General features: G+C 54.2%; 4 protein-coding genes across 15 annotated transcripts in view; 3 read left to right on the forward strand and 1 right to left on the reverse strand.

Annotated features, from left to right (window-relative positions):
- The first annotated feature begins 425 nt into the window (after positions 1–425).
- Positions 426–4188, forward strand: SCRN2 (secernin 2). Of its 3 annotated transcripts, none has more exons than XM_019638481.1 (8): positions 426–552; positions 935–1108; positions 1413–1594; positions 2157–2356; positions 2815–3030; positions 3189–3354; positions 3443–3623; positions 3877–4188. In XM_019638481.1, exons 2-8 carry the CDS (start codon positions 935–937, stop codon positions 4033–4035), a joined length of 1278 nt encoding a protein of 425 aa, XP_019494026.1. In that variant the 5' UTR covers positions 426–552; the 3' UTR covers positions 4036–4188. The 3 variants fall into 3 exon arrangements, with proteins under 3 accessions (XP_019494026.1, XP_019494025.1, XP_019494027.1); XM_019638480.1 differs by having other exon boundaries at positions 444–528; XM_019638482.1 differs by lacking the exon at positions 426–552 and adding an exon at positions 565–587.
- Positions 4189–4241: 53 nt separating this feature from the next.
- Positions 4242–8722, reverse strand: LRRC46 (leucine rich repeat containing 46). The gene is made up of 8 exons (XM_019638882.1): positions 8626–8722; positions 8420–8525; positions 7001–7109; positions 6144–6190; positions 5751–5860; positions 5505–5574; positions 5054–5193; positions 4242–4749 (listed from the first exon to the last, which is right to left on the reverse strand). The coding sequence occupies exons 1-8, from the start codon at positions 8633–8635 to the stop codon at positions 4379–4381; spliced, it is 963 nt and encodes a 320-aa protein (XP_019494427.1). The 5' UTR covers positions 8636–8722; the 3' UTR covers positions 4242–4378.
- A 317-nt stretch (positions 8723–9039) lies between these two features.
- MRPL10 (mitochondrial ribosomal protein L10) lies at positions 9040–15104 on the forward strand. 2 transcript variants are annotated; one of them, XM_019638884.1, is made up of 6 exons: positions 9063–9146; positions 9607–9690; positions 10987–11156; positions 12800–12964; positions 13214–13358; positions 14132–15104. In XM_019638884.1, exons 3-6 carry the CDS (start codon positions 11052–11054, stop codon positions 14386–14388), a joined length of 672 nt encoding a protein of 223 aa, XP_019494429.1. In that variant the 5' UTR covers positions 9063–9146; positions 9607–9690; positions 10987–11051; the 3' UTR covers positions 14389–15104. The 2 variants fall into 2 exon arrangements, with proteins under 2 accessions (XP_019494428.1, XP_019494429.1); XM_019638883.1 differs by lacking the exon at positions 9607–9690 and having other exon boundaries at positions 9040–9146.
- Positions 15105–17122: 2018 nt separating this feature from the next.
- The window catches only part of OSBPL7 (oxysterol binding protein like 7), a 14491-nt gene continuing 4516 nt past the window's right edge, over positions 17123–27097 (forward strand). For 3 of the 9 annotated variants that reach the window (XR_002123568.1, XM_019638886.1, XM_019638887.1), the window contains exons 1-16: positions 17125–17265; positions 18690–18833; positions 18924–19049; positions 19221–19274; positions 19860–19973; positions 20331–20441; positions 20540–20657; positions 21308–21411; positions 21777–21869; positions 21954–22086; positions 22170–22264; positions 22438–22533; positions 23253–23390; positions 23973–24066; positions 24689–24936; positions 25130–25267. Coding sequence is in view for 5 of the 9 variants with exons in the window: in XM_019638886.1 (XP_019494431.1) it covers positions 17254–17265; positions 18690–18833; positions 18924–19049; positions 19221–19274; positions 19860–19973; positions 20331–20441; positions 20540–20657; positions 21308–21411; positions 21777–21869; positions 21954–22086; positions 22170–22264; positions 22438–22533; positions 23253–23390; positions 23973–24066; positions 24689–24936; positions 25130–25267 (1818 nt within the window). In the remaining 4 variants the exon portion in view is untranslated. Of the gene's footprint in view, positions 17266–17298; positions 17368–18678; positions 18834–18923; positions 19050–19220; positions 19275–19859; positions 19974–20330; positions 20442–20539; positions 20658–21307; positions 21412–21776; positions 21870–21953; positions 22087–22169; positions 22265–22437; positions 22534–23252; positions 23391–23972; positions 24067–24688; positions 24937–25129; positions 25268–27097 lie in introns of those variants that run through there. The other 6 variants (XR_002123570.1, XR_002123569.1, XM_019638888.1 and 3 more) reach the window with 4 other exon arrangements.

Consider the following 27097-nt stretch of genomic DNA (forward strand, 5'->3'; position numbering starts at 1 on the left):
ACCCATGAGCTCCAAGTCAAGTAGTTGTTTCAATCTACAATAGTTGTGGAGGGTGCAACCCAGTGGCCCATATGGGGATCAACCGGCAACCCTGGCGTTATAAGCACTGCGCTCCAACCAGCTGAGCCAACCAGCCACCCCAGGAGGTTCTTTCTTAATCTCCAGGTGCCCCAGCAGTTCCAGCTCTCTAATATATCAGGCCGGTTTTTCTTTCCTCCCTTTTCACGTGGACTTCTTTCTGTTGTACCTCCAGCTCCCGCTCCCCACAGTGACCCCACTGGCGCTGATTTGCAGTCTTTAACCAGCCTGCAAGCTGCGCCCCCGAAGGGCAGGCAGCCAGGCAGGACTTGGGAGGCCGCTCCACTCCAAGAAGTGGTGCTGGCGTGCTCTCTGGTGGAAGACAGCGGAACTGCAGGCATTCGGTTCCGGCTCCGCCCCTCCGGGCCAAGGTCTTCCAGGTCACCTGGGAGCCTCTGTCCAATGGGACGGACCTGACCGTAAACGGAAGCAGTGGCCCCCGGGACTAAGGTGGGGATCTTGGAGGGAGAGAGGGTGAGGAGGATCCAGTATTGGGGAAGCCAGAAAGGGTGTGCAGAAAGGGGGCGTGGGACTCTTGGAGTGAGGCGTGATAGCTAGGGAGCTGATCCCACGAAGGGCCAGGACTCTTGAGTAGGGCAGGGTCCTCAGAGCGTGCAGTGTCTGCGCCCTCCTGCTGACTGCCAGGCCTGGGGCTTGGGGAGAGAGTGGGTACCTCCGTTAGCACACCGCCCATCGAGTGTGCCTGGGGTGCAGTACGTCCAGAACCTGAGGGGAAGTGTCTTTCCTGAGTGTCTGTTTGCACATGTTGGGAGAGGAGTTCCCTGTGACTGAGTTCTGGCCAGGATTGTGGGGAGGTGGCATTGAGAGGAACACACTCAACCCCACTTCTCCCCAGATGGCATTGTGGAGCCCTGACACCCCATGTTCCTGCGACTGCTTTGTCTCCGTGCCCCCGGCCTCCGCCATCCCAGCTGTGATTTTTGCCAAGAACTCAGACCGACCCAGGGATGAGGTTCAGGAGGTGGTGTTTGTACCAGCAGGCACTCACACCCCTGGGAGCCGACTCCAGGTGGGTTAGGCCTTATGGGGTGCCGGGAGGTGGCAGATATAGGCATCCTTCTAAGACCTTTCTCCTCTCCTCCCCACACCTGGGAAGCTGCCAGATGTGGTGGAAAGAGCATGAGCTTCAAGTCTACCAGCCTGGACCTAGCCTGTTATTTAATCTTTGTCGACCTCAGTTTCCTCATCTGTAAAATGGGAATGATAAGACCTTCCTTAAAGGGCTGTGTAAGGTGCCTGGCACAGTGCCAGCACTTTGTTGTTAACCTCCTCCTTTCTAAGTGGACTCTCCCTTTCTCCTCCCCTACTTGCAGTGCACCTACATTGAGGTGGAACAGGTGTCAAAGACCCATGCTATGATCCTGAGCCGCCCTTCTTGGCTGTGGGGGGCTGAGATGGGTGCCAATGAGCATGGTGTCTGCATTGGGAATGAGGCCGTGTGGACCAAGGAGCCAGTTGGGGAGGGGGAAGCCCTGCTGGGCATGGATCTACTCAGGTATGGCCCCTGCCCTCCCTCATCCTGTGGACACACCAGAAGTCGGGGGCTGAGTACTGACCCAGGCCTTCCTCTCCTCCAAGCCAGGTTCACGAGGGCCTCCTTTATGCCCACCTTGCCTTGGTGTCATTGCCAGGAAGGCTGCCCCTGTCCCTCCTCTCTCCTGGCCCCATCTGTACAGCCTAGTAAGGAACTCCCAAATGTGGCCACCTCTGGGCCTCTCCTGGCCCAGAAATAGGGCAGTGGTTTTAAATTTCTTTTCAACAGAAGTCAAGTGTTTGTCACATAGAGTCCAGATTTATAAAACCAATAAAAGTGGAGCAGCTATGAATGAAGAGAGGTTGAGGGGCACTTCTCTCTCCAAGGCTGTTTCAGGCCTTTTCATGGAACCCTCAGAGATAGCTTGAAAACCACTGGCATAATTGTGCAATGTTGGCAAGGTTTCTATGTGACTTGGGTCTGTCACCAAATCTCTTTGGGCCTCTTCTGTCCACTGTAGTTTCTGCCACCAGCCACTGATACCCCATTGCCCTTCTGTCCCCTGGACCTCTCTTTGTGTCAGGCTGGCTTTAGAACGGAGCAGCTCAGCCCAGGAGGCCTTGCATGTGATCACAGACTTGCTGGAACACTATGGACAGGGGGGCAGCTGCCGGGAGGACCCCACGCCATTCTGCTACCATAACACCTTCTTGCTGGCTGACCGGACTGAGGCATGGGTGCTGGAGACGGCGGGGAGGCTGTGGGCTGCACAGAGGATCCAGGGTAAGGGGCCCAGTGCTGGGGCATGCACCCAGAGGTGTCCCCTTTTGCCAGCCTTGGGAATGGGGTGGGAAAGAGGGTGGTGGCAGGGAAGGGCCAATCCAGGTGCAAACCTCAGGTGGCGGGGCCACCCAGAGAGATGGGAAGTGAGCCCACTGGGGAACTTATCCTCCCCCATCACTTGGTTAAGTCTCCTTGTGCTCCAGCCTGCCGCTTCCTCTGGGAAGCCTTCTTGGACTCCCTAGTGGTCAAGTTTCCCCCTTATATGCAAGCAGGTACCTCTTCATCGCACTCACCACAGTTGCACACTCACATTTGTTTCTGTGATTGTTTCTTCTGTGTCCTCCTCCACGAGGGTAGGTTTGTTCTCTTCACCACTGTGTTCTCAGCACGTAGCTGAGCGCTTGGCACAGAATAGGTGTTTAATGACAAATGAGTGATCCTCCCCCCCTTCTCCACAGAGGGGGCTCGCAACATCTCCAACCAGTTGAGCATTGGCATGGACATCTCAGCGGAACACCCGGAGCTTCGGACCTATGCCCAGGCCCAGGGCTGGTGGGGTGGCCAGGGCACATTTGACTTTGCTCAGGTCTTCTCCCTGACCCAGCAGCCCGTGCGCATGGAGGCTGCCAAGGCCCGCTTCCGGGCTGGGCAGGAGCTGCTTCAGCAACAGCAAGGTCAGTGCGTGAATGGGATGAGGGCCAGGAGGGCCACGGCAGTGCCAGGAGGGCAAGGCAGTGCCAGACTCTCCCCTCTCACAGCTTCTAGGGGCTCGGTCTGAGGCTGGAGGTCCCCCTTCTGTCGTGGAGGCTCCTTACCCTGTCCTCCTTGGCAGGGAGCATCACGGCAGAGGTGATGATGGGCATCCTCAGGAACAAGGAGAGTGGCATCTGTATGGACTCTGGAGGCTTCCGCACCACAGCCAGCATGGTGTCCATTCTGCCCCAGGATCCCACACAGCCCTGCGTCCACTTCCTCACTGCCACGCCGGACCCGTCCAGGTGAGAGAATGAGGCTGGGGAGAGTGTGCCAGGCAGGGGAGATGGAGGAACTTGATAACCCTCGATCCTTCCATCTGTGTCCCATTAGGTCAGTGTTTAAACCTTTCATCTTCGGGGCAGGGGTGGCCCAGGCCCCCCAGGTGCTGTCCCCCACTTTTGGAGCACAGGACCCCGTTCGGACCGTGCCCCGATTCCAGACTCAGGTGGATCGCCGACACACTCTCTACCGTGGACACCAGGAGGCCCTGGGGCTGATGGAGAGTAAACAGGTAACCCCAAGGGAACAGGGGCTACCCTGGAGGGATAACTCACCTTTCCCACCCCCAGCTGGGTCCCTGGAAATATGAAGGGACCTGGCAGTGGAGAGACTCCCAGGCTGGGGAGAGGGGTCTCTCCCTTCAAAGCCAGCTGCCCAGGAGAATGCCCAGTGGTCTGTCCTTTTTCCTGCTGTGTAAGATAGCAGACATGCCCCGCTTAATCGGGAGGGAAGGCTATACTGGGACCTCATCTCTGCCTGGGCAGGATCAGGGGCAGCAGCTGCGGCAGAAGCAGCGGGATCTGGAACAGGAAGGTCTGGAGGCTGCGCGGGGTCTGCTGGCTGGGGAGTGGGCCCCACACCGCCAGGAGCTGGGCGGCCTCTTCCAGGCCTTTGTGGAGAGGGAGAGCCAGACGTATGCCTGAGCACCACAGCTCCTCCCGGCCTGGGGTGGGGTGCGGAGGCTGGGGATGAGCGTCGGTTCCCTGGCGTAGTGGGATCAGAGCTACCCCTTCACGCCCCCAGCCTTGTTCTGAGTGGCCAGCTCGGCCTTTGCCTTAATAAATGTGTTTTATGTATTATGCGTTTTACTGATTGCTTCCCTTGAGATGCCGCAGTGAGGTGAAAGACATTCAGGGCCTGGAGACACTTTATTGGGATAGGCTCCTGCCACAGGTGAGGGCTCTGAGGAGGTGGGGAGGCCCACTCCGCTCCTTGTTCTTGCCCAGTCCCCCTTCCCGTGGCGTCACTGATATAGTGGGCCGTGCTTCATTTCTTGATTCTTCTGGTCATAGTTTTGGTTGTGCTGGGGGCCCCAGCCAGAGAAGCCTTAGGGGCTACAGATGCCCTGGCCCCCTTCCTTGCCTGGACAGTGCTTTGGGGGCCCCTGGAAGCCAGAGGGCATGGTTTCTTGGTGGCAGAGGAGGCTTGTGGCAAGGAGGTGGGCTCATGGGGTGTCTCCTTCCTCTGCCTGAGAGTGACTGAAGGGCTGCTGTCCCCAGCCATGGACCTCCCGGGCAGCAGGGGGAGCTCCGTGAGGGCAGGCTGTGTCTCCATCCTTAGAATGTGCTCTGTCAGGGCTGCCTGCTGCCTGTGTTCCTTGTGTCTGCTCATGTCCTGCTCCAGCTCCTTGAGGAAGCCTGTGAGGGCCAGGATGGTGGGAGGTGGATGCAGCCCGGGCCCAGCGGGAAGGCCCCTGGGCTGAGGGAGGTCTCTGGCTGACCTGAGCAAACTGCCATCCCTACCAGGAAGGAGCCTGAGGCTGGGGTGGGGAGGACGAGTCACCTGCGTGCCCAGGCTGACACCTGGCCCCTGGCTGCCTTGTCCTCCTTCAGCCCAGATGCTGATCTGGGCTTGGGGCCACTTTCCCAGACACCACTGCCACCTTAGCTTTCCCCAGGGGTGAGCCCTGGGGAGGTTGCAAGCCTTGGAAATCAGCGTCACCTCGCTCTGAGCAGAATGGGCCACTCAGCTCCGGGAACTCTTCATCCGAGGCTTCATCCTCCTCGTCCGAGGCCCAGCGCTCCGATACAGGCTGCCCGTCCAAGTCCAGGAGCAGTGGCAGGGCTCTTGTCACCAGCTCCCTGCAGAGAAGAAAGCAGAAGCTATGTTGGAGGGCACCCCTGGGTGTGGAGCCTGGGAGGATGCGCAGACACAGCCACAGCACCCACACTGAGAGGGAAGATGGGCCTGTGGTCAGCCCCAAAGAGCTAAGGGCTGGCTCCATGTGGAGTTACGGGGCTGAAAGGGGAAAAGAGGCCGACTTGAGCTGGGGTGGGGGAGGAGAAGGTGCCAGGTACCAGGACTACAGGTGTGCAGGCTGAGAGGGAGCTCACACAGAGACAGGACGAGTTCAGCCATCACCCCTTCTTTCCCACCTTCAATTCCTCCTCACCTGTAGCCATCCTGGTTGGTGCAGCTGTTTCCAGTCAGGTTGAGGATGAGAAGGCTCTGGGGGAACTCATCTGCTCACACCAAAGTGGGGGAATGAGATCCTCATACCCACCTTCTGGCCCAAAGCCACTGCCTGTCTGCACAGCCCCCAGAACTCCTGGAGGTTGTGCCGTTAGTTCAAGCACAGGAAGATGGGGGCAGAGAGGAAGGAGGGCTCTGCATGGAGCCAGGGTGAGGGCGTTCCTACCCAGCTTGAGTTTTTCTATCAGGTTCTTAGAAAGGTCCAGAAACTGGAGGTGTGGGAGGTCACGAAGGTTTTCCACCTGTCTGATTCGGTTTCCTGCCAGAGATAGGAAGCTGTACGGGAAGGGAGGGGTGCAGAGAAAGAGCTGAGTCACAGAACAGCTGGAGGAAAGGAAGAGGGTGCCAGGCGCTTGGGCCCCTGGCTAGGTAGCTGGATGACAAGGGGGACACATGACACCTCTGGGGTGAGAAGCAGAGCTAGGCTCACTGGCTCCTCAGCTGATAAGAAGGCAAGCTTGGAGAGGTCTGAACCAGTTATGTGGGGTGTTACCTGGTTTTCTCCCCTTCACCCTCTCCCTTCTCCCCACCACCCTGCCTGAGCCCTGGCATCACATACCGCAAGGAGGGGATGCAGGCCAGGTTCTCAATTCGCTGGATCTTATTCTGCAGGAAGAAACCAAGGTGGGAAAACCAAGCTGAGGTTAGCTGGCTGGAGGACCCTTTAAAGGGACAAAGCCCCAAGACCATGTCTGTTCTGGCACTTGTGAATGATGACCCCAGATGACCCCAGTCCCTAAAATGGTTGTCACTACCTTGATATGATTTGCTTTCTCCAGGTGGATGGTTAAGGGTGTAAACTTGGGGCTAGCTAAACTTGATTAAAGAATACCCTGCTCACCCCACAACCAAAGAGTAACCCGGAAATAAGAGCAGGAAACCAAAGCGCCACAGGGACATGGAAAAGGCCTTGATAAGGGGGAAGACTGCATACATGGAGGGAACAATGACCATATAACACTGTGATTTGTCAAGTTTCTGTGGGGAAAGTTTCAGGGAGCTGAGTACATTCAACCTGGGTGAGGCAGAAAGGTCAACCACCCACCCACCACCACTGACAAACAGCCTTCAAGGTTCTGAAGGATGAAGGGTAATCTTGGTTCCCTCTTCTTCAAAACAGGAAATGGGCTTGAGTTACATAACATGAGAGATTTATGGTAGACACCAAAAAGAAATTATAGACCGAAAAAAGTGTCTGACAAGAAAGTGATTCAAGAATATGATCAGGATCTCTTTTGGGAGGACTGGTCTTTCAATTCAGGAGAATTCCTGGTTTATCTGGGAACGGTTTCAATGAAGGTCTGCCTGCCCAAACACCAGGGAATGGGCAAGATGACCTGGTTGGCTCCTTTCAGATTAGGCAGACTTGAACCACAATGAGCAAGTTGGGAGGAAGGAGAGGGGGCAAGAAGTTACCGCTTGCAGATAGAGGCTATGAAGATTCTGGAGGCCTTCTAGGTTCCTGATCGTGGTAATCCCCTCCCGGTCCAGGCGGACAGTCTGTAGTTCCGCAAGAGTGTGAAACCTGGGAGAATGGTCAGTAGGGTGATATAATGGAATTCTGTGGTCTCTTAACAGGGAAGATGGGAAGGGGGGAAGAAAGGTGTTTCAAGGAGAACTGGATGGCTAAGTGACTTTGATCAGCTGTCAGGGACACCTTCTCGACTCATGAGGTGGTGTCCAGATCATGAAACTGGGTTGACATGGAGACCTGGATCTCTGTCAGTAGCATTGGGAAGGATCAGAGTGAGAGAGAAGTCAGGGCCCTTTAACTGGGAAACTCAGTTATGGTAGCTTGTAGTTCCTGGAGAGACTCGGAGGCAAAGGATGCCTTCCTCGATGGTGGAGGCAGGGGCTGGGATGAAATGAGATCATCTTTGCAGGAAGACCCTTCCTCATCTCCCTTTTGAGTGGCCCATGGAGGGAAAAATCAGTTGTTCCATCCACCCATTCATTAATTCTACAACATTTACTGAGTGCCCACTGGAGATAAACGAGAGAGCCCCTGCCCATTACTATTAGGGAAGCAGGCCAAATAGCTATGACAAATGGGTGACAGAGCCAAGTACAAGAGACTAAGGGAGTACCTGGGCTATACACTGAGTCCAGAGTAGGGGAAGCAGGGAATACTTCCTGGAGGAGGTGATATATGAGTAGGAGTTAGCCAGGAAGTTGAGGAGAAAGCATTTCAAACAGAAGGAATAGTATGTGCGAATTCAGCCCTTCTTGAACTTTAATGTGCCCACGAATCCCTTGGGGTCTTGTTAAAATGCAAATTCTGATCCAGTAGGTCTGGGAGGGGCCTGAGATTTTTTCATTTCTAACAAGCTCCCAGGTGATGCCGATGTTACTGTGCCCCTCCCCTCCCTTTCAGCACCACTCTTAGTAAGGTAGTAAGGTGTGAGAACATGGGGTCTTAGAGGAATTGCACACTTGTGGAGAATGGCAAGAAATAAGGCAGAATGGGCAGCAGGGTCAACTCATGCTAAGGTGTTTGGATTTTATTCTGGAAGGTTCTATCAGGGAGTGCCTGGTCATATTTGTCATGTGAAAAGGATCACTTTGGCAACAGTGAGGGCAGCCTAGACTGGGCTCAGGGAGGCTAATTAGGAGTTTCTTGAGAGGTGATGACAGCCTTATCTAAGGCAGTTGAGTGGGCATCGTGGAAAAGAAATAGAATGATTTTTAAGGAGGGAAAATCAATTGGATATTACCACTGATTGGATGTGTGGAGTAAGAGAGGAGCAAAGATTAGCTGACAAGACAGTACAGCTCAGGGGACTGGTCATCCTGTGTTTCAATCTTACAGCATCCTTGTCTCACCCGTGCACTCACATCTTCTCTGACAGATCGTCATCCTCAGGAAAGGTTAAGTTACGTCTCGTGATAAGGGCTTCAGTAATGCACATGCCCTCTTCCTCTGGACTCTGGGCAAGCTTGGCTGTGAAAACATGGCTCCCACTGTTACGTTTCCTTATTCTTGGAGGCCTGACCTGACTGTTATCCAACTGTTCTACTCACCATCCCACCTCCCTACTCACCTCCAGGCATGATCTAAAGACTGCTGGCCTGGGCCAGGATTGGAACGAAGAGCAGAGCAGCTTGGACAGCACCTGGGGATGGCGGAATCCAGGATGGTATGAAGAGAGAAGCTCCAAAACTTAGGGGACAACGGAAAGGGGTTGATTTCGAGCAAATTATTGAGGTGGGGTAGAAGACAAAAGTAAATCGAAATGGAGAGTCTGGAGTTTGAGAGGTGTAGAAGGGCTTTGCTGGCCGCAGACTGGGGGAGGGAGGTGCACACGGTTGCAGAAGAGCGGTTTAGTGGAGTCAGGCGTCGTTGCTAGGAGACCGGACGCCAAGGTAGGGCGCGGAGGGGAGGGCTCTCAGTTGAGGGGCTCAGCGCATGCGGATTACTGCTCCAGTCGGCGGGTCCGCCCACTGCTTCCGGCCCCACAATCCTTAGCTCTTTCCGTCTTGCTCCGCTCCGGGTCTATTTTTCCGGTGGCAATGGCTGCGCCCGTGGCTGGGATGTTGCGAGGGGGTCTCCTGCCCCAGGCGGGTAAGGAGCGGCCCAGGTCATTACGGCACGTTACGGCCGGTGCTCTCTAGTCCTCGTCTCTCCATCTCTATTACTGATCCCCTCTCGTAATCTCTGACCCCAGACAACTCCCGATGACCGCAGCTAGATCGCCGGCCTCCTTCCCCGATCTAATTCCCTGGGACTCCCCAGACTCTAGTAATAACCGCGAAACAGTAGCAGCGTGGACGACAGCCACATCTGTCGACAACCATGTTTTCTGCGCCCCTGTCCTCCAGTTTGCCTTCCAGTTTGCTTAGACCACTCCGCCCTGACCTTGTCTCTTTAAGGTCTCAGCCTAAATGTCACCTCCTCAGTCCTGCCCTCGACACCCTCTGCAAAGCAGGTTTCCCTTGTTAAATCTGTACCTTGTACCCTGTTTATTGACCCCTTAGCCCATCACAATAATGTTGCATTTGTTTATTTGTTGTCTCTCCATTAGACTTTAAACTCCATCAGGGCAGAACTGTGTTCATCCAGCATAACTAGCAGGTGTCCGTGCCTGACATTAATAGGCATACAATAGGTATGTGTTTAATGAATGATTTTGAGCACATAATATAGGCCAGGCGTAGTGATAAATGCTGTACATGTATTTGCTCATTTAAATCTTAAGCATCTGATGAAGAAGGCATTCTTATCCCCTTTTTACAGATGAAGAAGCTCAAATTTAGACCAGTCAAGTGACTGGTCAAGGTCACAGCTAGTAAATGGCAGAAGAAAGATTAAAATATGGTTCCATCTGATCTAGAGTTTGTGCTCTTTTAACAGTTAGGTTTTGTGGCCGCTGGTACTCTCCATGCTCTGTGACGGTTAGAGCCACCTTCAGCTGAACCTTTCCCTGAGATCCCATGCTAGTCTTGGGAAGGGTTGAATGTGGGAAACTGTAGCCTGGGTTATTTTGTCGATAATGAAGGGGTCACTTTGGCCTAGTACTTTCAAGCGGTTCCTTTGTCTTTTGAAGGGTGCTTTCCAGCGATGCCTGCAAACAAGAAGAGTGGAGGGAAGGGAGACTCGTTTGGGAGAGCTGTGAGGGCGGTGTAACTTTTTTCCCCTCTTGTTCCAAATAATGGGAGAAGGCTTCAGAGCAATGCTGAGAGAAGTGTTTCTCAAACTTCAGCATACATCAGCATCACCTGGAGGGCTTGTTCAAACACTTTGCAGGGCTCCACTCCAGAGCTCCTGATTCAGTAGAATGGGGCCTGAGAACTGGTATTTCTAAGAAGTTCCCGAGTGTTGCTGATGTTGCGGAGTGGGGGTGGGGCACACTCTGAGAACCACTGGTTTAGACTAGGGGTTGGCAAATTATGGCAGGGCTAGTCACCATGTTTTATAAATAGAGTTTTATTGGAACTTAGCCACATCTATTTGTGTACATATTATCTATGACTGGTTTTGTGATACAGTGATAACAGTGGCAGAGTTGAGTAGCAGTGACAGAGACTGGCTCTTAAACTTAAAATATTTACTATTTGGCCACTTAAGTAAAAGTTTGTTCAACCGTCTCCTCTTCTCCCCTTTTTAATGTGTTCAAAACACTTTCTCTTTGGTTCTCATCTTTTTTCCTCATGTCTGTGTATAAAGAAGCACTGGAGTAATGGGAGCCTCACAGGATCAAGCAACTGACCTAAGGTCATCCATTAAAAGAGAAGGTTTGGGGATTCAGGATTTCTGGCAGGAAATTTTTCATCTCACTCTTCTGCTGAGTCTAGCTCTGTGAGCCATGGTTGTTTCTGCCTAGAGGGTGGGCTTTTTCTCCATCTGGGGCAGACTAAGGCCTCGTAGAGGCTACATCTCACTGCACTACCATTTCTCCTCCCAGGCCGGCTGCCTACCCTCCAGACTGTCCGTTATGGCTCCAAGGCTGTTACCCGCCACCGTCGTGTGATGCACTTTGAACGGCAGAAGCTGATGGCTGTGACTGAGTATATCCTCCCCAAACCTGCTGTTAATCCAAGATGCCTAACACCTCCTCCCAGGCCCCCCCAGGAGGTGAGGAGGAGACTGGTCATGTCACAGTGGGATGGTGGATTAAAGTGATCTTGTCTCTGGCTGTAGTACATTATTACTTACTTACTTTGACCCCATGACCCAGATGCTTTAAAATGGAATCCGCGCTTGATTTAACATTAGCCTTTGGGCTCTGTGAATTGGATGGGCCTCCTGAATTTCCTTCATTCTTGTCTCCAAAATATGTGTGTGTAAGCTATCCAAGCAGGTGGGGGGATGGGATAGCATCACCTTCCTGTCTTGAAGGACTTGAAGCTTCCGTGTTTTCCTAGAAACACGTGGGACCAGTGGGGAATGTGTGACTTTATGGTGATTCCTGTTATTGTAGCGCCTAATAAATTCTAGTTTCTGTTTGGCTACTGCTGCTTAAGGACTAGTTGGCTGTCTTCTCTTGCAGAGGCTGGGATATGGGGAGGTGAGCAGCAACTGCAGCCTGAGTGATTTAGGTCAGATGTCAAACACTGATGCAAGAGGTGAATGAGCCATTTGGCCGAGATTCCTCAAGGACTAATGGTTGGCCAGAACCCACACATCTGGGTTTTCTCCCCATGAAAGCAAAGAGCTGTCTGAAATGAGCCCTGAAAGGCCAGCCTGCAGAGTGCTTGACAAACCAGCAGGATTTAGCTATTGCCTAGCCAAAATTGATTGATAGAAAAATGGATTGATAGCCCCCAATTCAGACAACAGTGAAGTCATAGAATGGAATTTTCCTACTCAAGTTTTCCCCCCATAAATTTTCTTGAGCCAGTGGTGCTTGCTACCTCATAATTATAGAAGACTCTAGAACAGCACCATTCAGTAGAACTTTCTGGGATGATAGCAGTGTTCTACATTTGACTGTCTATTGAGCACTTGAAATGAGGCTAGTGTGACTGAGGATCTGAATTCTTAATTGTATTTAATTTTAATTAATTTAAATATAAATAGCCACATGTGGCTAGCAGCTACTGTATTGGACAGAGCAGATCTAGAATCTAGATTTAGCACAATAGTGAATCATCCATTATTTTACCTTGTATGTATTAACATTTTCATGGAATTCTGCAAAGAGCACCATGACTTCCAGGTATTCCACTGCTTAAATAAATTTTAGAATCATTGCTGTGGTACAAAAAAAAAAATCTCTTACACAGCATTTATGGAGGTCTGTGAATGTATTCTCAGGTTCACAAGTTCTCAACATTGAGAAACAGCGTCTTAAGAAAAGTCTTCTGTGAAAATGCCTCAATTTTGAATTAACACTGCAAAGGAGTTATTTTGTATTTATAGTTGGTAAAGTAATTCAACATGAGTATAGTGTCAGAGAGAGAATTGAATTAATTTTGACAACATTATTGTCAAATAATGTTGACTGGGTCAGACTGCTGACCAGTTCCGGGGGACTGAGTGTTCTCAAGTTTGAAAAACACCACTTTATAAAGACTGCAATTATTTAACGAAAGTGAAAGGATAGAGTGGGTGATGGAACATGTCTCGGAGAGTCAGGGGCCCAACTCTCCTGCCTGTACCCTGATCTTTCCCACATTTGGGCATCACTGGAAACGCAGCACCCACCCCTGAGGAAGTAAAGGGTGCAAGGAGAAGAGGCAGCTTATGTCCCCTGGGTCATCTCTTCCTGACTTCAGGAGACAGGCCTCATTCGGCTCCTCCGTCGGGAGATAGCAGCAGTTTTCCGAGACAACCGAATGATAGTTGTCTGCCAGAATGTGGCCATGAGTGCAGAAGACAAGCTGTTTATGCGGCACCGGCTGCGGAAACACAAGATCTTGATGAAGGTTTTCCCTAACCAGGTAGGGAACAGCCCTACACATGGGCCCTGCCTGTGTTCCCCCTCCCCCGTCAGCTCAGACCCCAGCATCTCTCCCTAGATAGGGCACTTCTGACTCCTCTCCTCTACCAGCAACCCTCTAGTCTGGTGCCTAAACTGCAATGGGGAGGAGACCCTCGGGTTCCACCCTGAGCCTGATACAGCCTGTGACCAAGGTGAGCAGCTCTTCCTCCCACGCATCCCCCGTAAACCCTTCTTTCCTGGTGTTCAGGTGCTGAAGCCCTTCCTGGAAAATTCCAAGTACCAAAACCTGCTGCCCCTTTTTGTGGGGCATAACCTGCTGCTGGTCAGTGAGGAGCCCAACGTAAAGGAGATGGTTCGAATCTTGAAGGGTGTGCCGTTTCTGCCACTGCTAGGTGAGCCAGCACCCTGCCGGTTGGTGACGTGAAAGGGAGCAGGTAGTACAGCAGCCTGGTGCCATCGGCTAGACACGAGTGCGCGACACCGTGGACATCCTCGGAGGGGACATCCTCGCACAGATGGGACCTGAGCCCATATAGCACCATTTGTTGAGGGCTGCCTTTGTCGTTCTAACACCTGTGTTGGCTCAGCTGCCCCGCGTCACTTCTGCACTGGAGGGAAGATTAGGGAAGGGAGAGAGGACTCTACCGGGGGAGGAAGTACAGACTCTCTGAGTCTAACAATGGGGAAGTAGGTGCAGAGAACCACACAAAGATACTTCAAACAGCCCAAGTAAAAGGTGCTGAGGGACAGTGAGCAGTGTTCCTCAGACTCCCCCGAGTCTGAGAATCCCCAGAGGCGCTGCTTCTCTACAGAAGACTGATTTCTAAGTCTCTGTGGGAGGGGGCAGGAATCTGTGTTTATAATTCCCCTCCCCCTCCCCAACACACACAAACACATATGCCATGGTTCTTCAAAGAAGTTGAGGAAACACTGACTTAGTGGGGGTCGGGCCAGGTAGATGCTTCATGCAAGGGTGTTCCCTAGTTAGGAAAAAGGGGAGGGGATCAGTCCCAGAGCGGGCATGGGGCAGAACGCTGTGGGAACCAGATGGGGGAAGGTGGGGAGCTGGAGAAGGGTGATGGGACAGCAGGCCCCTGGGTTGGAATGTTGTTTTCAGAGAAGAAGGGCATTTGCGGGACGCCCAGCTGACTGTGTGTTCTTCCAGGTGGCTGCATTGATGACACCATCCTCAGTAGGCAGGGCTTCATCAACTACTCCAAGCTTCCCAGCCTGGACGTGGTGCAGGGTGAGCTGGTAGGAGGGCTCACCCTCCTTATGGCCCAGACCCACTCCCTGCTTCAGCACCAGCCCGTCCAGCTGACTGCCCTGTTGGATCAGTACGTCAGACAGCAACACGAGGCGGATCCCGTCGTGCCAGCCAGTGGGCAGCCCAATCCTTCCGACCCTGTTCTGGACTCATAGCCAGCCTGTTGTACCCAGCCTGCCCATAAATACACCCTGTCCCATGGGCTGTGCTGTCCTTCCAGAGATGTGGAAGAACTTGGGGTAGGGAGTGGCACATGTTCCCTGGCTTCTACTGACAATGACCTCCTCAGATAGAGGGCCACTTGGAGATAAAGAAGGAGTCCATTTCAGAATGGAGGCTTTTCATCACTGTCTCTGTCCTTAGTTTTTCCAACTTGGGAGCTGACAAGAGCAAAGTCTCAGCTCTCCATGTCCAAGGCAGAGAAAGCTGAACAAATGAGGACATCGCCCTCTGCCTCTGTGTTCACTGTCCCTTGCACATGTGTCCCCAGCCTATCCCCTCATGTGTCAAAATAGCAAAACTGAGTAATTATGCTAAGAATGACTTCTATTGAGAGCCTACTGTGCCAGGCTGTGTGTTAATCACTTTCCATATTCTTTTATTTCTTATCATGTTAGTCCCATTTCACAGAGAAGAAAACTAAGAGGCAGAAAGGTTAAAGAGCCTGTCCAAGGTCATACAGTTGGTCAGTGGCAGAACAAGGACTTGAAGCAGGCTCTTTGCTCTGAAGACCATGCCTTGGATTTCTACACTAGAGCTTCCTCATTAGCGTCTCTGGTGTGCTTGGAGGTTAATTCTCCACCCTTGGGGTGTGCCATGTTGTGGAAACATTGGGAACATTGCTTCATAATAAAAAATGCAGGTTACTTTAGTCTGTTTTTCTGTTTATAAGCTTATTCTCCCTGTAGACTTAGTCTCAGGGTCATCTCTGAGTCTCACTTCTTTTCCTAGAAAATCCTTCCTATGTCCAAGCCTGTTACTTCCCTGTCCCTGCTCTCCCAGATGACCTCTCTTCATGCTTGTCCTTTTTTATTTTTTATTGGGGAATTGGGGAAGGGGAACAGCCAAGTTGTTGTCCTTTAATCTTAGTTGAGGGCACAGCTAGCTAAGCTCCAAGTCCAGTCGCCATCCAGCTGCCCGGCAGCAGCTCAGCTCAAGGTGCCGCGTTGAATCTTAGTTGCGGGTGGCCATAGCCACCATCCCATGCAGGAGTCAAACCGGTGTTAGGAGCACGTGCTCTCACCAGCTGAGGCATCCTGCTACCTGTTGGCAGCTTAGTGGCAGCTCAACTCAGGCGCAGCTCACTGCCCATGTGGGAATCGAACCGGCGACCCTGTTGCTCAAAGCTCATGCTCTTAACCAACAACCACTTGGCCGGCCCCATGCTTGTCCTTTTGAAGGCAGCTGCCCGCTTTGCCCAGTAGTTAAGCTGTCTCAGCTGGTTCTGAGCAAAGGTGCTGGGGGAAAACTGGGATTCTGTATTAATGAGGGGGTCTGATGGCTCTCAAGTAGAAGGCCTCATTCAAGTCTTGGGGAACAAAAGCTCCTAATTAAGGAGAGGGTGTTGACCTAGAAGCCCACCCTTGTCCTTGGAGCATGGTCTGGGTGGAAGCAGGGGTGCTGCGGGGAGCGTGGCTGGTGAGCATTCCTTTTGGACTTGGAGGAATGCCACAGCTTCCTCAGTCCTGGCCAGGCACCTCTCTGGCAGCGGTGATCTGCAGCAGCTCTTCCGTGGCCTGGTCCAGGACCAACTGCCCACAATGCCCAGCTGTGTGCCAGACACCTAGGGATGTTCAACCAATGTGATGTGAATTAAATGGCCCCTGAGATGCCAGAGTCAGTCTGGCCAGTGCTTCCCAGTGCTGTCCTTGACTCCCAGAACCACCAATACTAACAGCGCCCTCGCAGTGGGGGTAGCTGGAGCAATGCTGAGATTCTGAAAGGCACAGAGAGCAGGCGTCTCCTGAGAGATGGGTAAGACCCTGGAGGGTCAGCCAAGGCTATGTGGGGATGAGCTGGGTGGGGGAACTGGCCTAAGTCATTTCTGGATCAAAGAAAAACTCCACATTGCACCCTTCCCTACTGGTAGTGCCTGAGGCCCCATCACTAAAAACCTTCTTCCAGAAAGCATCTTCACTGCACTTAAAGCTGTCAGTTTGTCACATTTGTTTGAATGAATTTTAGACCTTTCTCAAGAGCTGATTTTTAAAATTAGAATGGAGCAGCTGAACACAGTACTCCAGCAGAAGGGCAGAGGTGCTCAGAAAGGGAGGGGACCCGAATTGGCTCCAGCTAGCCCTTTAACAGCCAGCTGGTTCCTGCCCCAGACCCGCTCCTGGTGCAGAGACTCAGCATGTTGGGGGTTTTATCTTAACCGCATAGGTGCTTCCAGTCCCCCCACCCCATCAGGCCTGACCAGTGACAGCCTCTGTGGGGGCCACAGGCTGGCCCTTCTGAGCCTTGACTGACCTGCTGACTGTGCTCTCGGCACTATCTATTGTGGTCCCAAAGGGGCATCCTTCCCTTCCCATCAACCTGATACCTTTGCTGGCTCCAAATTTTGCAATCTATTTTCAGATGTAAAATGAGAGGCGGGAGTTAATAAGGAAATGGCCTTGGGTACTAACAGGTCAAGGCCATGTTCGGCAGAGTAAACCCTTTACCATCAACTGGCTTGAGGCCAGCAGTTCCCCAGTCCTCTGTGATCCCTTTGGAACTGTGCCCAGTGGGGACTCTGCCCCTATTCCCAAGTCTTGGTGTTGGGGAGTCACTCCGTCCTAAGTCCTCCGGGGAGCAGGGGGGCAGAGCTGAGCGGCCGCCCGCCCGGAGCTTGGCGGGAGGAGGGACGGGGGAGGGGAAGGTTGGGGAGATCCGGCTAGAGGGGAGGCTCCGCCGTCTCCTTCCTTCCTGGTTCCTGCAGCAGCTGCTGCCGCTGCTCAGCTCCGTGAGGAGGGAGCGGGCGACTCGGAGAGGGTGACTCCGAGGCGGACCGGCGCACGGGCCAAGGAGCACTGGCATCCATGGACCCTGGGGTAAGGGGGCCACGCTGGCATCAGCTGACATTCCTGGCGAGGGCTTCCTCCCACCTGAAGCTGGCGGGTCTGCTCCTCCAGAGACGGGGGGCGGGAATGGAGGTAAAGAGGGCGCACCCACCTGGTTCATCTCGACCCTGCACCCTCTAATGTCAGAGCCTCCCCCTCCACCCTCAAGCAGTGAGGGGTCAAGATCCCACAGGGCCAGGAAAAGGGCACAGGGATACCCAAACACCAGGAGAGTTTGGGAACTTTCAATGGCTGAATGCAGGAGTTTCCCCACCTGGGTCAGCTCCTGGCAGCATGGGCCCCTCTGCCCTGACCTCCTGGCCATCCCTGCCCTACCAAGTCCCTGTTCCATCTGGCCTCAATTCCTCAGGTGCTTACAAGCTCCCTCGGAAGATCTGAGCTGTTTCCCCAGGCTCCGGTTAACCTTGCCCCTCCAGTCCCTCCCCCGCCTCACACACACAGAGCCTCATGCATTATTGATCTCCCCGTGGAGCCAGGATGGCCCGGGCTGGTGCCAAGGGCGCCTGTGGGCACTGCTGCAGGACCTGTGTGGACTTCAGCGTGTTCTTAGCCCCCCCTCCCCCCACCCCCCCACCACACACGGTGTCTCCATCAGCTTAGTCCCCTGCTTTCTCTGGGTGGGTGCCCCAAGGAATGCGATGGTAGAAAGGGAATGGTGAGGCTTTGCGGGGACACTGAGGGAACAAAGTGGGTATCCTAAGGGGATGTTTGATGGGAGGAGACACAGGGGAAAATGGGGGCTGTCTTAGGCCTCAGTTTCCCCATGTAGAAAATGGGAGCCCAAGAACTGGAGGATATGGGACCAATTGGTGGGGAGCTGGGATGATGGGGTTGGGAGGTTCTGCAGGGGGGTCATGACAGAGGAGTCTCCAAGCCATGGTGGTAGGTTACAGGGGTCTTGAAGGAAGAGGAGCTGGCTTGCAATCTTGCTTATCTAGTCTCTGAATTCCTTTGGCCTTTTTTGGAGCCCTTTTCTTCCACTCCCTTGCCTTACCTCTGACCACCCCCAGGGGATCCTCCTGAGATAACAGAGAGTGTTTCCTGGAGCCCAGGAATGTGTGTTTAGGGTGGGGCTGGGTGGACTTTTCATGGTTTTCTCTGCCTCTCAGTGAACTGGCTCTCGGTGAACTGGCTGGCACACAGTGGCTGCAGCGGGAGGGTATGGGCAGGGAGACCCACCCAAGGTGGGGTTGGGGCAGACTCAGAACAGAGGCAGGACAGGTGAGCAGAAGATCTGTTGGTGAGCTCTTGTCTCAGAGGGGAGGCTGGAGGTGGAGAAGGTGATTGCAGGGTCTATGCTAATGAAGTCTCTCTCTCTCTCTCTCTCTCTCTCTCTCTCTCTCTCTCTCTCTCTCTCTCTCTCTCTCTCTTTCTTGCTTTAAGAGCCCCCTCAGGACAAGTTGACATCCTTCCCCTTCCACCCTGCTCTGCGTCCTCAGCAGGGAGTAGCCTCTCCCTTCTCCATGGACTTTCAAGAGAGAGACCCTCCTTCACTGGCGGAGAGAGCTCAAGCTGCAAAGCCCAGCGGTGCTCAGCAGGTCTGAGGGTGGGAAGCAGGCAGCAGGGTGGGCCTCACTTGGCCTAAAGGGGCCTCACCAGCCGCCCCCCCACTCTGCCCTGGACTGCAGGCCTACGAGCTGTGGGAGGTGCTGGAGGAGCCTCGGGGACGGCGGGGTGCAGAGGGGATCATGCCTGAGAGGCAGGAAGGCCACCTGCTCAAGAAGAGGAAGTGGCCTCTGAAGGGCTGGCACAAGGTAGGGTGGGCAGGGCAAAGGGCAGGGCCGCTGGCTGGCGGTTGGGCAGTACGGTTGGGGGTGGGGTGGAGTGGGTGTGTTGAGAGAAAGAAAAGTCCATGTGTGTGGTTGCTCTCTCCCCACACCCTCTCTTTGCCATCTGGGTCCTGTACCTCCTGGGCAACGACACAGAGATACTTCGTGCTGGAGGACGGGGTCCTTCGCTATGCAACCACTCAGCAAGATGTGAGTCCGGCCCTGGCCGGGGGCGTGGGGAGGAGTCCGGCCCCAGAGTGCCCTGGGCAGGCAGGGGTCTTCCGGAACCCTCCAGAGCAGGGCCTGAATCCCAGGCAAACCATTCCGGGCTATGGGGTCTTGAGCGAGTGTCTTCCTTAGGCCTCAGCTCCCTCATCTCTGAGATGGGGAGAGTGTCATCACCCACCTGTAGGGTCATTGTTGTCTTGGTAAGGGCCCCCAAGACTGTGCCTGGAATAAAAGTGTCCAAAAAGGGGAGTTTTAGCATCCTTGTCCTTGTCCCATTTTCATGCTGGGAATGAGAAACTGAAGGCCTGGCCGCTCAGGCTCTCTCTTCCTCAGCCTTGCAGACTCCAGAGGGTGGGGATGGTTTTTCCTGCTCTGTGACTCCCTCGAGCTCAGAATGAGACTTCTGAGTTCTGTGCGCAGGATAACGGACAAGTCCCTGCAGATACTGATACGTGGGCATGAGGGTGAACCTGCCGCCTGGCCCTGGGGCCTAGAGTGGCCTCAGGGAGATGGTAGCGCTGTGACCCAGGGGGTCTAAAACCAGCCCCCTCCTTCCCTCCACCCCAGATCACCAAAGGGAAACTCCATGGCTCCATCGATGTCCGACTGTCTGTCATGTCCATCAACAAAAAGGCCCAGCGCATTGACCTTGACACTGAAGACAATATCTACCACCTCAAGGTGACATCTCTGGGAACCACGTGGTGGCTTGGCCCCCAGCCTGGCAGAGGCACTGGGGCACACAAGAGAGGGGGATGGGCTGAGGGTCTGTCTATCCCTGAGTTTGACATGAAGGGAGTTCCCATCGTGTCTGGTAGCCAATGGCAAACCCCCCTTTTGGTTGTGCTGTGAACCGGCACAGAGCTAAGGGCTCAGACACTTGGGGAGGCTGTGCTCCACCTCCTCGCAGGGGCCTTTGCACAAGCTGGGCACTAGAGGGAGAGAGCCTGCTTGTCTGGGGACCAGAGCCCTGACTTCTTGCCCCTGGAAAGCAGTCCTTCTTTCATGTATCCCTCCCTGACTCCATCACTGCTGCAGATCAAATCCCAGGACCTGTTCCAGAGCTGGGTGGCCCAGCTGCGTGCCCACCGCCTGGCCCAGCGCCTGGACGTGCCCCGGGGCCCACTGCCAAGCACCGCTCACCAGAAGGTAAGGTGGGCCCTGGGGCAGGAGATGTGGGGCTTCAGGGAACTGTGAGACCCAGGGAGGTGGGCAGCATCCTTCCTGACTCGTGACTTACCCCGCAGGTTCCTGGTGCTCAGCTTCCCACAGTGGTTAATGCCTCAGCTCTTCCTGGGGTTGGACCTCGTGAGAAGGTGTCTTCCTGGCTGAGGGGCAGTGATGGCCTAGACCGCTGCTCTCATGGTGAGGGGTCCCTGGCACTGAGCCTCGATGGGTAGGGTCCACATTTTCAGGTCTAGGAGGCATCAGCAGTCACAAGGAGGAGACATTGTTACCTTCATCCCTGCATCAGGGTGCCCCGGTCTGATAGGGGAGACAACCTCTGCCTCCAAGCTGATAGGGTCTACTCAGGCTCTGCCCTGGGAGCCCCAGTCTTACAGAGGGTGGCTGGGCTCATGTCCTAGGCACATGGACAGACACGGACACAGGGCCAGGTTTCATGAAAAAGAATGCCAATGCAGGGAGGGGTCCTGAGAAGTAGTGCCTGGGCATGGGTGCTCTGGAATTGGGTTCCTGGAGTAGGCTGGAGGGGACGTGCAGACCAAGTGGGGAGAGAGAATGAGGCCTTCAGCCTGTGGGGAGATAGCAGAGGTAAGGTGTGGTCTGGAGACAGAGTGGAGATGGGGTGCTGGCCCTCTTGGGAAACCAGTATGAGACCAGACCAAAGGGTGGGAACTGGGGACTGCTTTGGGCTCACGAGCGGGGAATGGGGAGACAGTATCAGGATTTCCCTGGATGCTGGGTGAAGTATTTGGAGGAACATAAGCTAGGGGACAGACTTTAGGGTGCCTGGCCAGTGTTGGAGACTTCTCATTCATTCATTCTTCCCGCAGAGCTCTCTGAGTGTCAGGGAAAGCTCCAGGAACTACACAGACTCCTCCAGAGCCTGGAGTCCCTGCACCGAATCCCCTCAGCCCCTGTTATCCCCACACACCAGGTGAGGTCCAGGGGAGGAGGCAGGCTCCTGCCCAGAGGTCTCTTTCCTGCTTGCTGCCTTCTTCCCATCACTTTCCTGGAACAGGTCCCCAGTCCTCCTTATGTCACTGCTGTTCTCAGGAGAACCATGCATCTTCCTAGTAGCCTCTCTTTCCATGTCCAGACTGCCTCAGGCTGGTCTCTCTGCTCGTTTGGAATGACCCCTTCCTCCCGTGTCCACGTGTCTGCCAGGGTGTTGGTCTTCTTCCTCTGGGATGTCAGTTGTCTCTGCACCCTCCTCTGCGGCCATCGGCCTCTCTCCCAGCTTTGATGGTTGCTGCCCTTTCTCCCACCCTGACTGAAACTCCCCTCATCTTGACTTGCCAGGCTTCAGTGACGACTGAGAGACCCAAGAAGGGGAAACGGACCAGCCGCATGTGGTGCACACAGAGCTTTGCCAAAGATGACACCATTGGACGGGTGAGGTGGGGGTGTGGACCCCAGTCGCTGAGGTGAGTTGCTCTGAAGGAGGCTTTTCCTTCAATGCCTCCCTTTTACCCATAGGTTGGTCGTCTCCATGGCTCTGTGCCCAACCTGTCTCGCTACCTAGAGTCCCGGGACCACTCAGGACCCCGCGGGCTGCCACCCCCAGACTATGCCCACCTGCAGCGCAGTTTCTGGGTTCTGGCCCAGAAGGGTGAGTGTATGATGGAGCGGGGTGAGGAGCAGGCAGGGAGAGGGGGAGGACGAGGAGTCTGATGGCCTGCCCCTGCCCCACAGTGCACAGTTCCCTCAGCATTGTCTTGGCTGCCCTCACCGCTGAACGGGACCAACTGAGGGAACTGCACCAGGATTCAGAGCTGTCCAGGATGGGGGTGAGGCCTGGGGACAGGATGGCTGGTGGGAGGAGGGGGCTTGAAGCTGAGTACTGCAAGCCTGGGGGTGATAGTGGGCCAGGAAGGGGGATTGGCAGAGCCAGCCCCTGCATGGCAGGGCAGGGGAGGGCTTCAGCTTCCTGGCACCCAATCCCCTTCCCCTCGCCCTACAGGTCACTGAGGCCTCAGCTGGTCCAAGGCGCCTCCATTCGCTGTCCATCTCCTCGGACACTACAGCAGACTCTTTCAGTTCCCTCAACCCTGAGGAGGTAGGAGCCGGTGTGGGCAGTGGGAACCGTTTCTCCTGGGCCTTCTATCCTAGCAGGAGTGAAGGCATGGTTTTCAGACCTGAAACAGAGCCCAGAAATCCTAGCTCATACCATTGGCAGCAGCCGCATCTTGGTCATTCCTTAGCAGTGTGCAGATTGCTTTTACTTCTAATTCAGAGGCCTGTGGGCAGTGATTCCTACCCTCAAGTTCATAGATGAGGAAACAGAGACTCAGAGTCTAATCGTTGGGCCCAGGCTTCCACACTTGTGAACCGGCTGAGCTGGGACTTAGGGATTCCGAGCACAGACTCGGGGTACCTACTCCATGGGTTTGAACTTGGCTTCTCTGCATGCCAGCTTTGTGACCCTGAGCCTCAGTGTCCTAATCTGCAAAGCGGAGGGAATAAGCACACCTACCTCATAGGATGAGTAGCAGGATTAATTGAGTTAACGCAAGCAAAGGGCTTGGAGCCGAGCTCAGAATCGGTGCCCAGGAAACGTAAGCAGTTATTGTGGAACCCGTGTCTCCTTACTCCCAGGCCGGTGTTCATTCCACAACGCTCGCACCCCTCTGCGTCTTCTCCTTATCAACAGGTTTCAGACTTAGACAATAAAAGTCCCTGTTATGCCTCCCTCTCAAGGGAGCTGTCAGGCAAGGGGAGCCCTGCCTGACCCTCCTGGCTTGGCCTCTGGGATCTGACACCCTCCTCCTTCCACAGCAAGAAGCTCTGTACATGAAGGGGCGAGAGCTGACCCCTCAGCTGTCCCAGAGCAGCATCTTGTCCCTCGCTGATTCCCACACAGAGTTCTTTGATGCCTGCGAGGTTCTTCTGTCCGCCAGCTCTTCTGAGAATGAGGTGAGGGAGGCAGGAAGATGGCGGTGAGAGACAGGAACCCTGCGAATGGAGGGGTGGGGTCCAGAGAGACTAGAATGTGTACATTCCCAAATCCTTTCTATCCACCTCAGCCGCTCTCTCTGGGAACACGTCTAACCCTGCTGGGTTTGAGTAGCCCTGCTCAGAAATCTCTGCTGGGGACACTTCTTCCAGTTTAATGTGCTTTATCTTTGTTGGGTTCTCCTGAAACTGCTGCCTCAGCTCCACCCCAGCCATATTCCTGTGACCCCATTTCAGACCTACACCTCCCTTGACCCCTACCCCCCAATCCCTGCTGAATCTCAGTGACCCCCAATTTCCCTTTTGTCTCACCAAGTCTCTGAGTTTTCTGCCCCCAGTCATAGGGCCAGGCCCTCCCTCTCCCAAGGTGGCAGGTGATGCCAGCCCTCTTGGGGCAGTGTCTTAGGGCTCAGACCCCCCAAATACGTTCTCTTCCCCTTCCCACCAAAGGGCTAGCTGGGCAGAGTCTTGCCAGGCCCTGGGCACTGCCCAGCTGCCCAGGGAAGGCCCAGTCTGCCCGGCCTGTCATCTGTCCCGGCCCAGGGCTCAGAGGAGGAGGAGTCGTGCACCAGTGAAATCACCACCAGCCTGTCTGAGGAGGTGCTGGACCTTAGGGGAGCTGAGCGCTATCAAAAAGGTGCCAGCCAGGTGTTTGGGCAGGGAGGGGCTGGAGGTGGGCAGAGAGATGGTGTTGTCCACGGCCCAGACCTTTTGGGGAGGCAGCCCCTTGTGGTAACTAGTGGGCTAAAGGTTTTGGATGCTGACTCCAGAGGTGACCCCAGGAGGTGAGGAAGGCTAAGCTGTGAACTATGGAATGTTCCAGAAGTGGCCCCGGAGGTAGGACAAACTCAGGCCTCAGGGGTAGCCTCCACGCCAGTCTTCTGAGAAGGCGCATACAGGGCCTGACAGAGGGAAAAGATTCCCACCTTGCCACTTTTTAGCATTGTGTTTTTGGACATGTCATTTTACTTCTTGGAGCCTGTTTCTTGTCTATAAAATGGGCGGAATGATCTGCATCCTGACATTGGTTTCTGTGTGTATGAAAGGAACAGAGGGCAAGGGTGGGCACTAGGGAAGGGATTCTGGAGTGCAGTTTCCCTGCTGCCCACCCAGGGAGCTCATCAAGAATTAGATCCCCAGCTGCCCTGCCCCATAGAGTTGAGACTGGGCTTGGCGTGGGGGGCAATAGGGCTGTGGGCCAGCCTGAGGCCTGCTGTGTCTGGATGCTGGGAGAGTGACGCGGCTGTGGTGGGCCCCAGGGGGTTGTGTTCCAGGGAGAGCTCCGGGTCCACCCCGTCGCCGCTGCCTGCCTGCGGCCAGTGGGCCTGGGGCTGACGTGAGCCTGTGGAACATACTGCGTAACAACATCGGCAAGGACCTGTCGAAGGTGTCAATGCCCGTGCAGCTCAATGAGCCACTCAATACTCTGCAGCGACTCTGTGAAGAGCTTGAATACAGCAGCCTCCTGGACCAGGCCAGCCGTATCACCGACCCCTGCGAGCGCATGGTACCAGCCCCCACACACCCTTGGGCCCAGCCAGGCTACCTCTTCCTCCTGAGGGCCCCTGCCTCCCAGGAAATCCTGGCTGGGCTGCTGCTGAAGTTCCACCCCAGTACCCGAGTCCTTGCTTGCGGTAGGATAGCGTCTCCTCTGATCCCCACCACCGGCATTAGCAGTCTCCCTGCCCTGCCTCCCGCAGGTGTACGTTGCAGCCTTTGCTGTCTCTGCCTACTCCTCCACGTACCACCGAGCGGGCTGCAAGCCCTTCAACCCTGTCCTGGGGGAGACCTACGAGTGTGAGCGGCCTGACCGAGGCTTCCGCTTCATCAGTGAGCAGGTGTGGGCCCTGGAGGATGGGGCTGGCCTTACGGGTGGCTGGGGCAGGGAAGCACCTGGGCTCCAGGGGGGCCAGGGTGTGGGAGAGAACACAGGACAGTTGGCTCGGTGCCAGACACTGGGCCATATGCTGGGAGTGCAGAGGGCTCTACTCGAAGGAGCTTCTCACTTAGTGTGGGAGAGGGACTTGAAATAGAGTTACTGTGCCATGGCCTAGAGCTGGAATCATGGAGGCTTATAGGAGGTTATTCGACTTTCCCTGGGAAGCATGCTCTAGAGCCGGGCTTGGCAGACTGCGGCTCGCGAGCCACATGCGGCTCTTTGGGTACGTTCCGTCTCAAAAGTTGGCCGACCCCTGAAAGAGCCATCCTGTCCCTCACAACAATTTAAAAATTATTCGAGAGCCATAAATATATTTTTACATAATCACCATATGTGAATAATATCCTTTACAAATTTTATAAATGAAACTATGATAGTTTTATTTGCATTTTCAATTTTACTTCAGAGCCTGCGGCTCACAAGCTGCAGTTGGCTGACCCCCGGCGGCTCTTCCGTCTCAAAAGTTTGCCGACCCCTGCTCTAGAGGGTGATCTTGAACTAAGCCTTGAAGGCTGAATTGGAGTTCACCAGGAGTACAAGGGGGTGGGGAAAATGGGGTGTTCCAGACAGTGTAAAGGAACCGATGGATCACGTTTGGGAGGAGTTAGAGACGGGGCTGGAAGAAAAGGCAGGGCCAGACCCTGAGGAGCCCTGTAGGTAAAGGTAAGGAGGGGTTTGTTTGTTTTTAAACCCTGAAGGCTATGGGGAGTCATTGAAGGGTTTTAAGCAGTAGAGTCACATGCTCAGAATTATAAAGAACACTCAGGCAGGGGTGTGCGGACAGGTCAGAGAAGGCCATTAGGAGGCCATTTCAGTCTTCTCCCGAAGAGCTGATGAGGACCTGCATTTAGGCCGTGGCAGCTGGATTGGGTGGACGGAGGATTCAAGAGCTATTTATGTGTTGCCCTTGACAGGACTCAGTGGTCAATAGAATGTTCTTACAAGTAAGGAATAGGGGAGGTGGTTGATGAGAAGTAGTCTGGGGTGGCCTTGAATTTCTGGATTGGGGGATTTGGTGGGTATGTGGCGGTGCCCGTTAGCAAGATGGAGAGAATGTGAGGAAGGTCACCGAGTTAGGGGGGAGGCTCCTTGTCATGGAGACTTGACTTCCAAGGAGAGATGTCCAATATGCCCTGGGGCATGTGGGCCTGGAGCTCCTCGGAGAGCACTGAGTGGGGCTGACATGGGGAGACAGCAGCTTAGATGGCGGAGAAAGTCACGGACTGCTCCCAGGAGAGGGTCTGGAGAGGAGGGCAGTAGGAAAGGTGGAGGAGATCGGAGCCAAGGAGAGGGGGGGGCGGGACTTAGTGGGGTGTCATTGGCTTCCTGACAAGGGGGATTTCAGACAAAGGCTGGGGACTGAGGCTGGATTACAGTTGGTGTAAATTGGAAGTAAAAAAAATAAAATAGAGAAAAATGCAGATTATTTCCAAAAAATTTTACCATGAGGAAAAGAAGAGGGAGAGAGAGTGGCAGCCAGACGGGGAGATAAAGGATTGAGGCTTTTTTTTTTTAATTTGTTTAGATGTTAGATGTTTTTGAAAACATGGTGACAAGTTCACATAATCCAATAGTGAGTACAATAGAAAAATGACCCCCCCCCACTCTTCTGAGGGGACAGCTGCTGCCAGTGTTTGTTTTACTCTTTTTTTAAGATGGAAGAAACAGGAGATACTTCTATTCAGAGAGAAAGAGAAATGTAGAGGGAAAGACTAAAGCGCAGGGGTGG

The sequence above is a fragment of the Hipposideros armiger genome, unplaced genomic scaffold, assembly GCF_001890085.2.
Source record: "Hipposideros armiger isolate ML-2016 unplaced genomic scaffold, ASM189008v1 scaffold_40, whole genome shotgun sequence".
Lineage (NCBI taxonomy): Eukaryota > Metazoa > Chordata > Mammalia > Chiroptera > Hipposideridae > Hipposideros > Hipposideros armiger.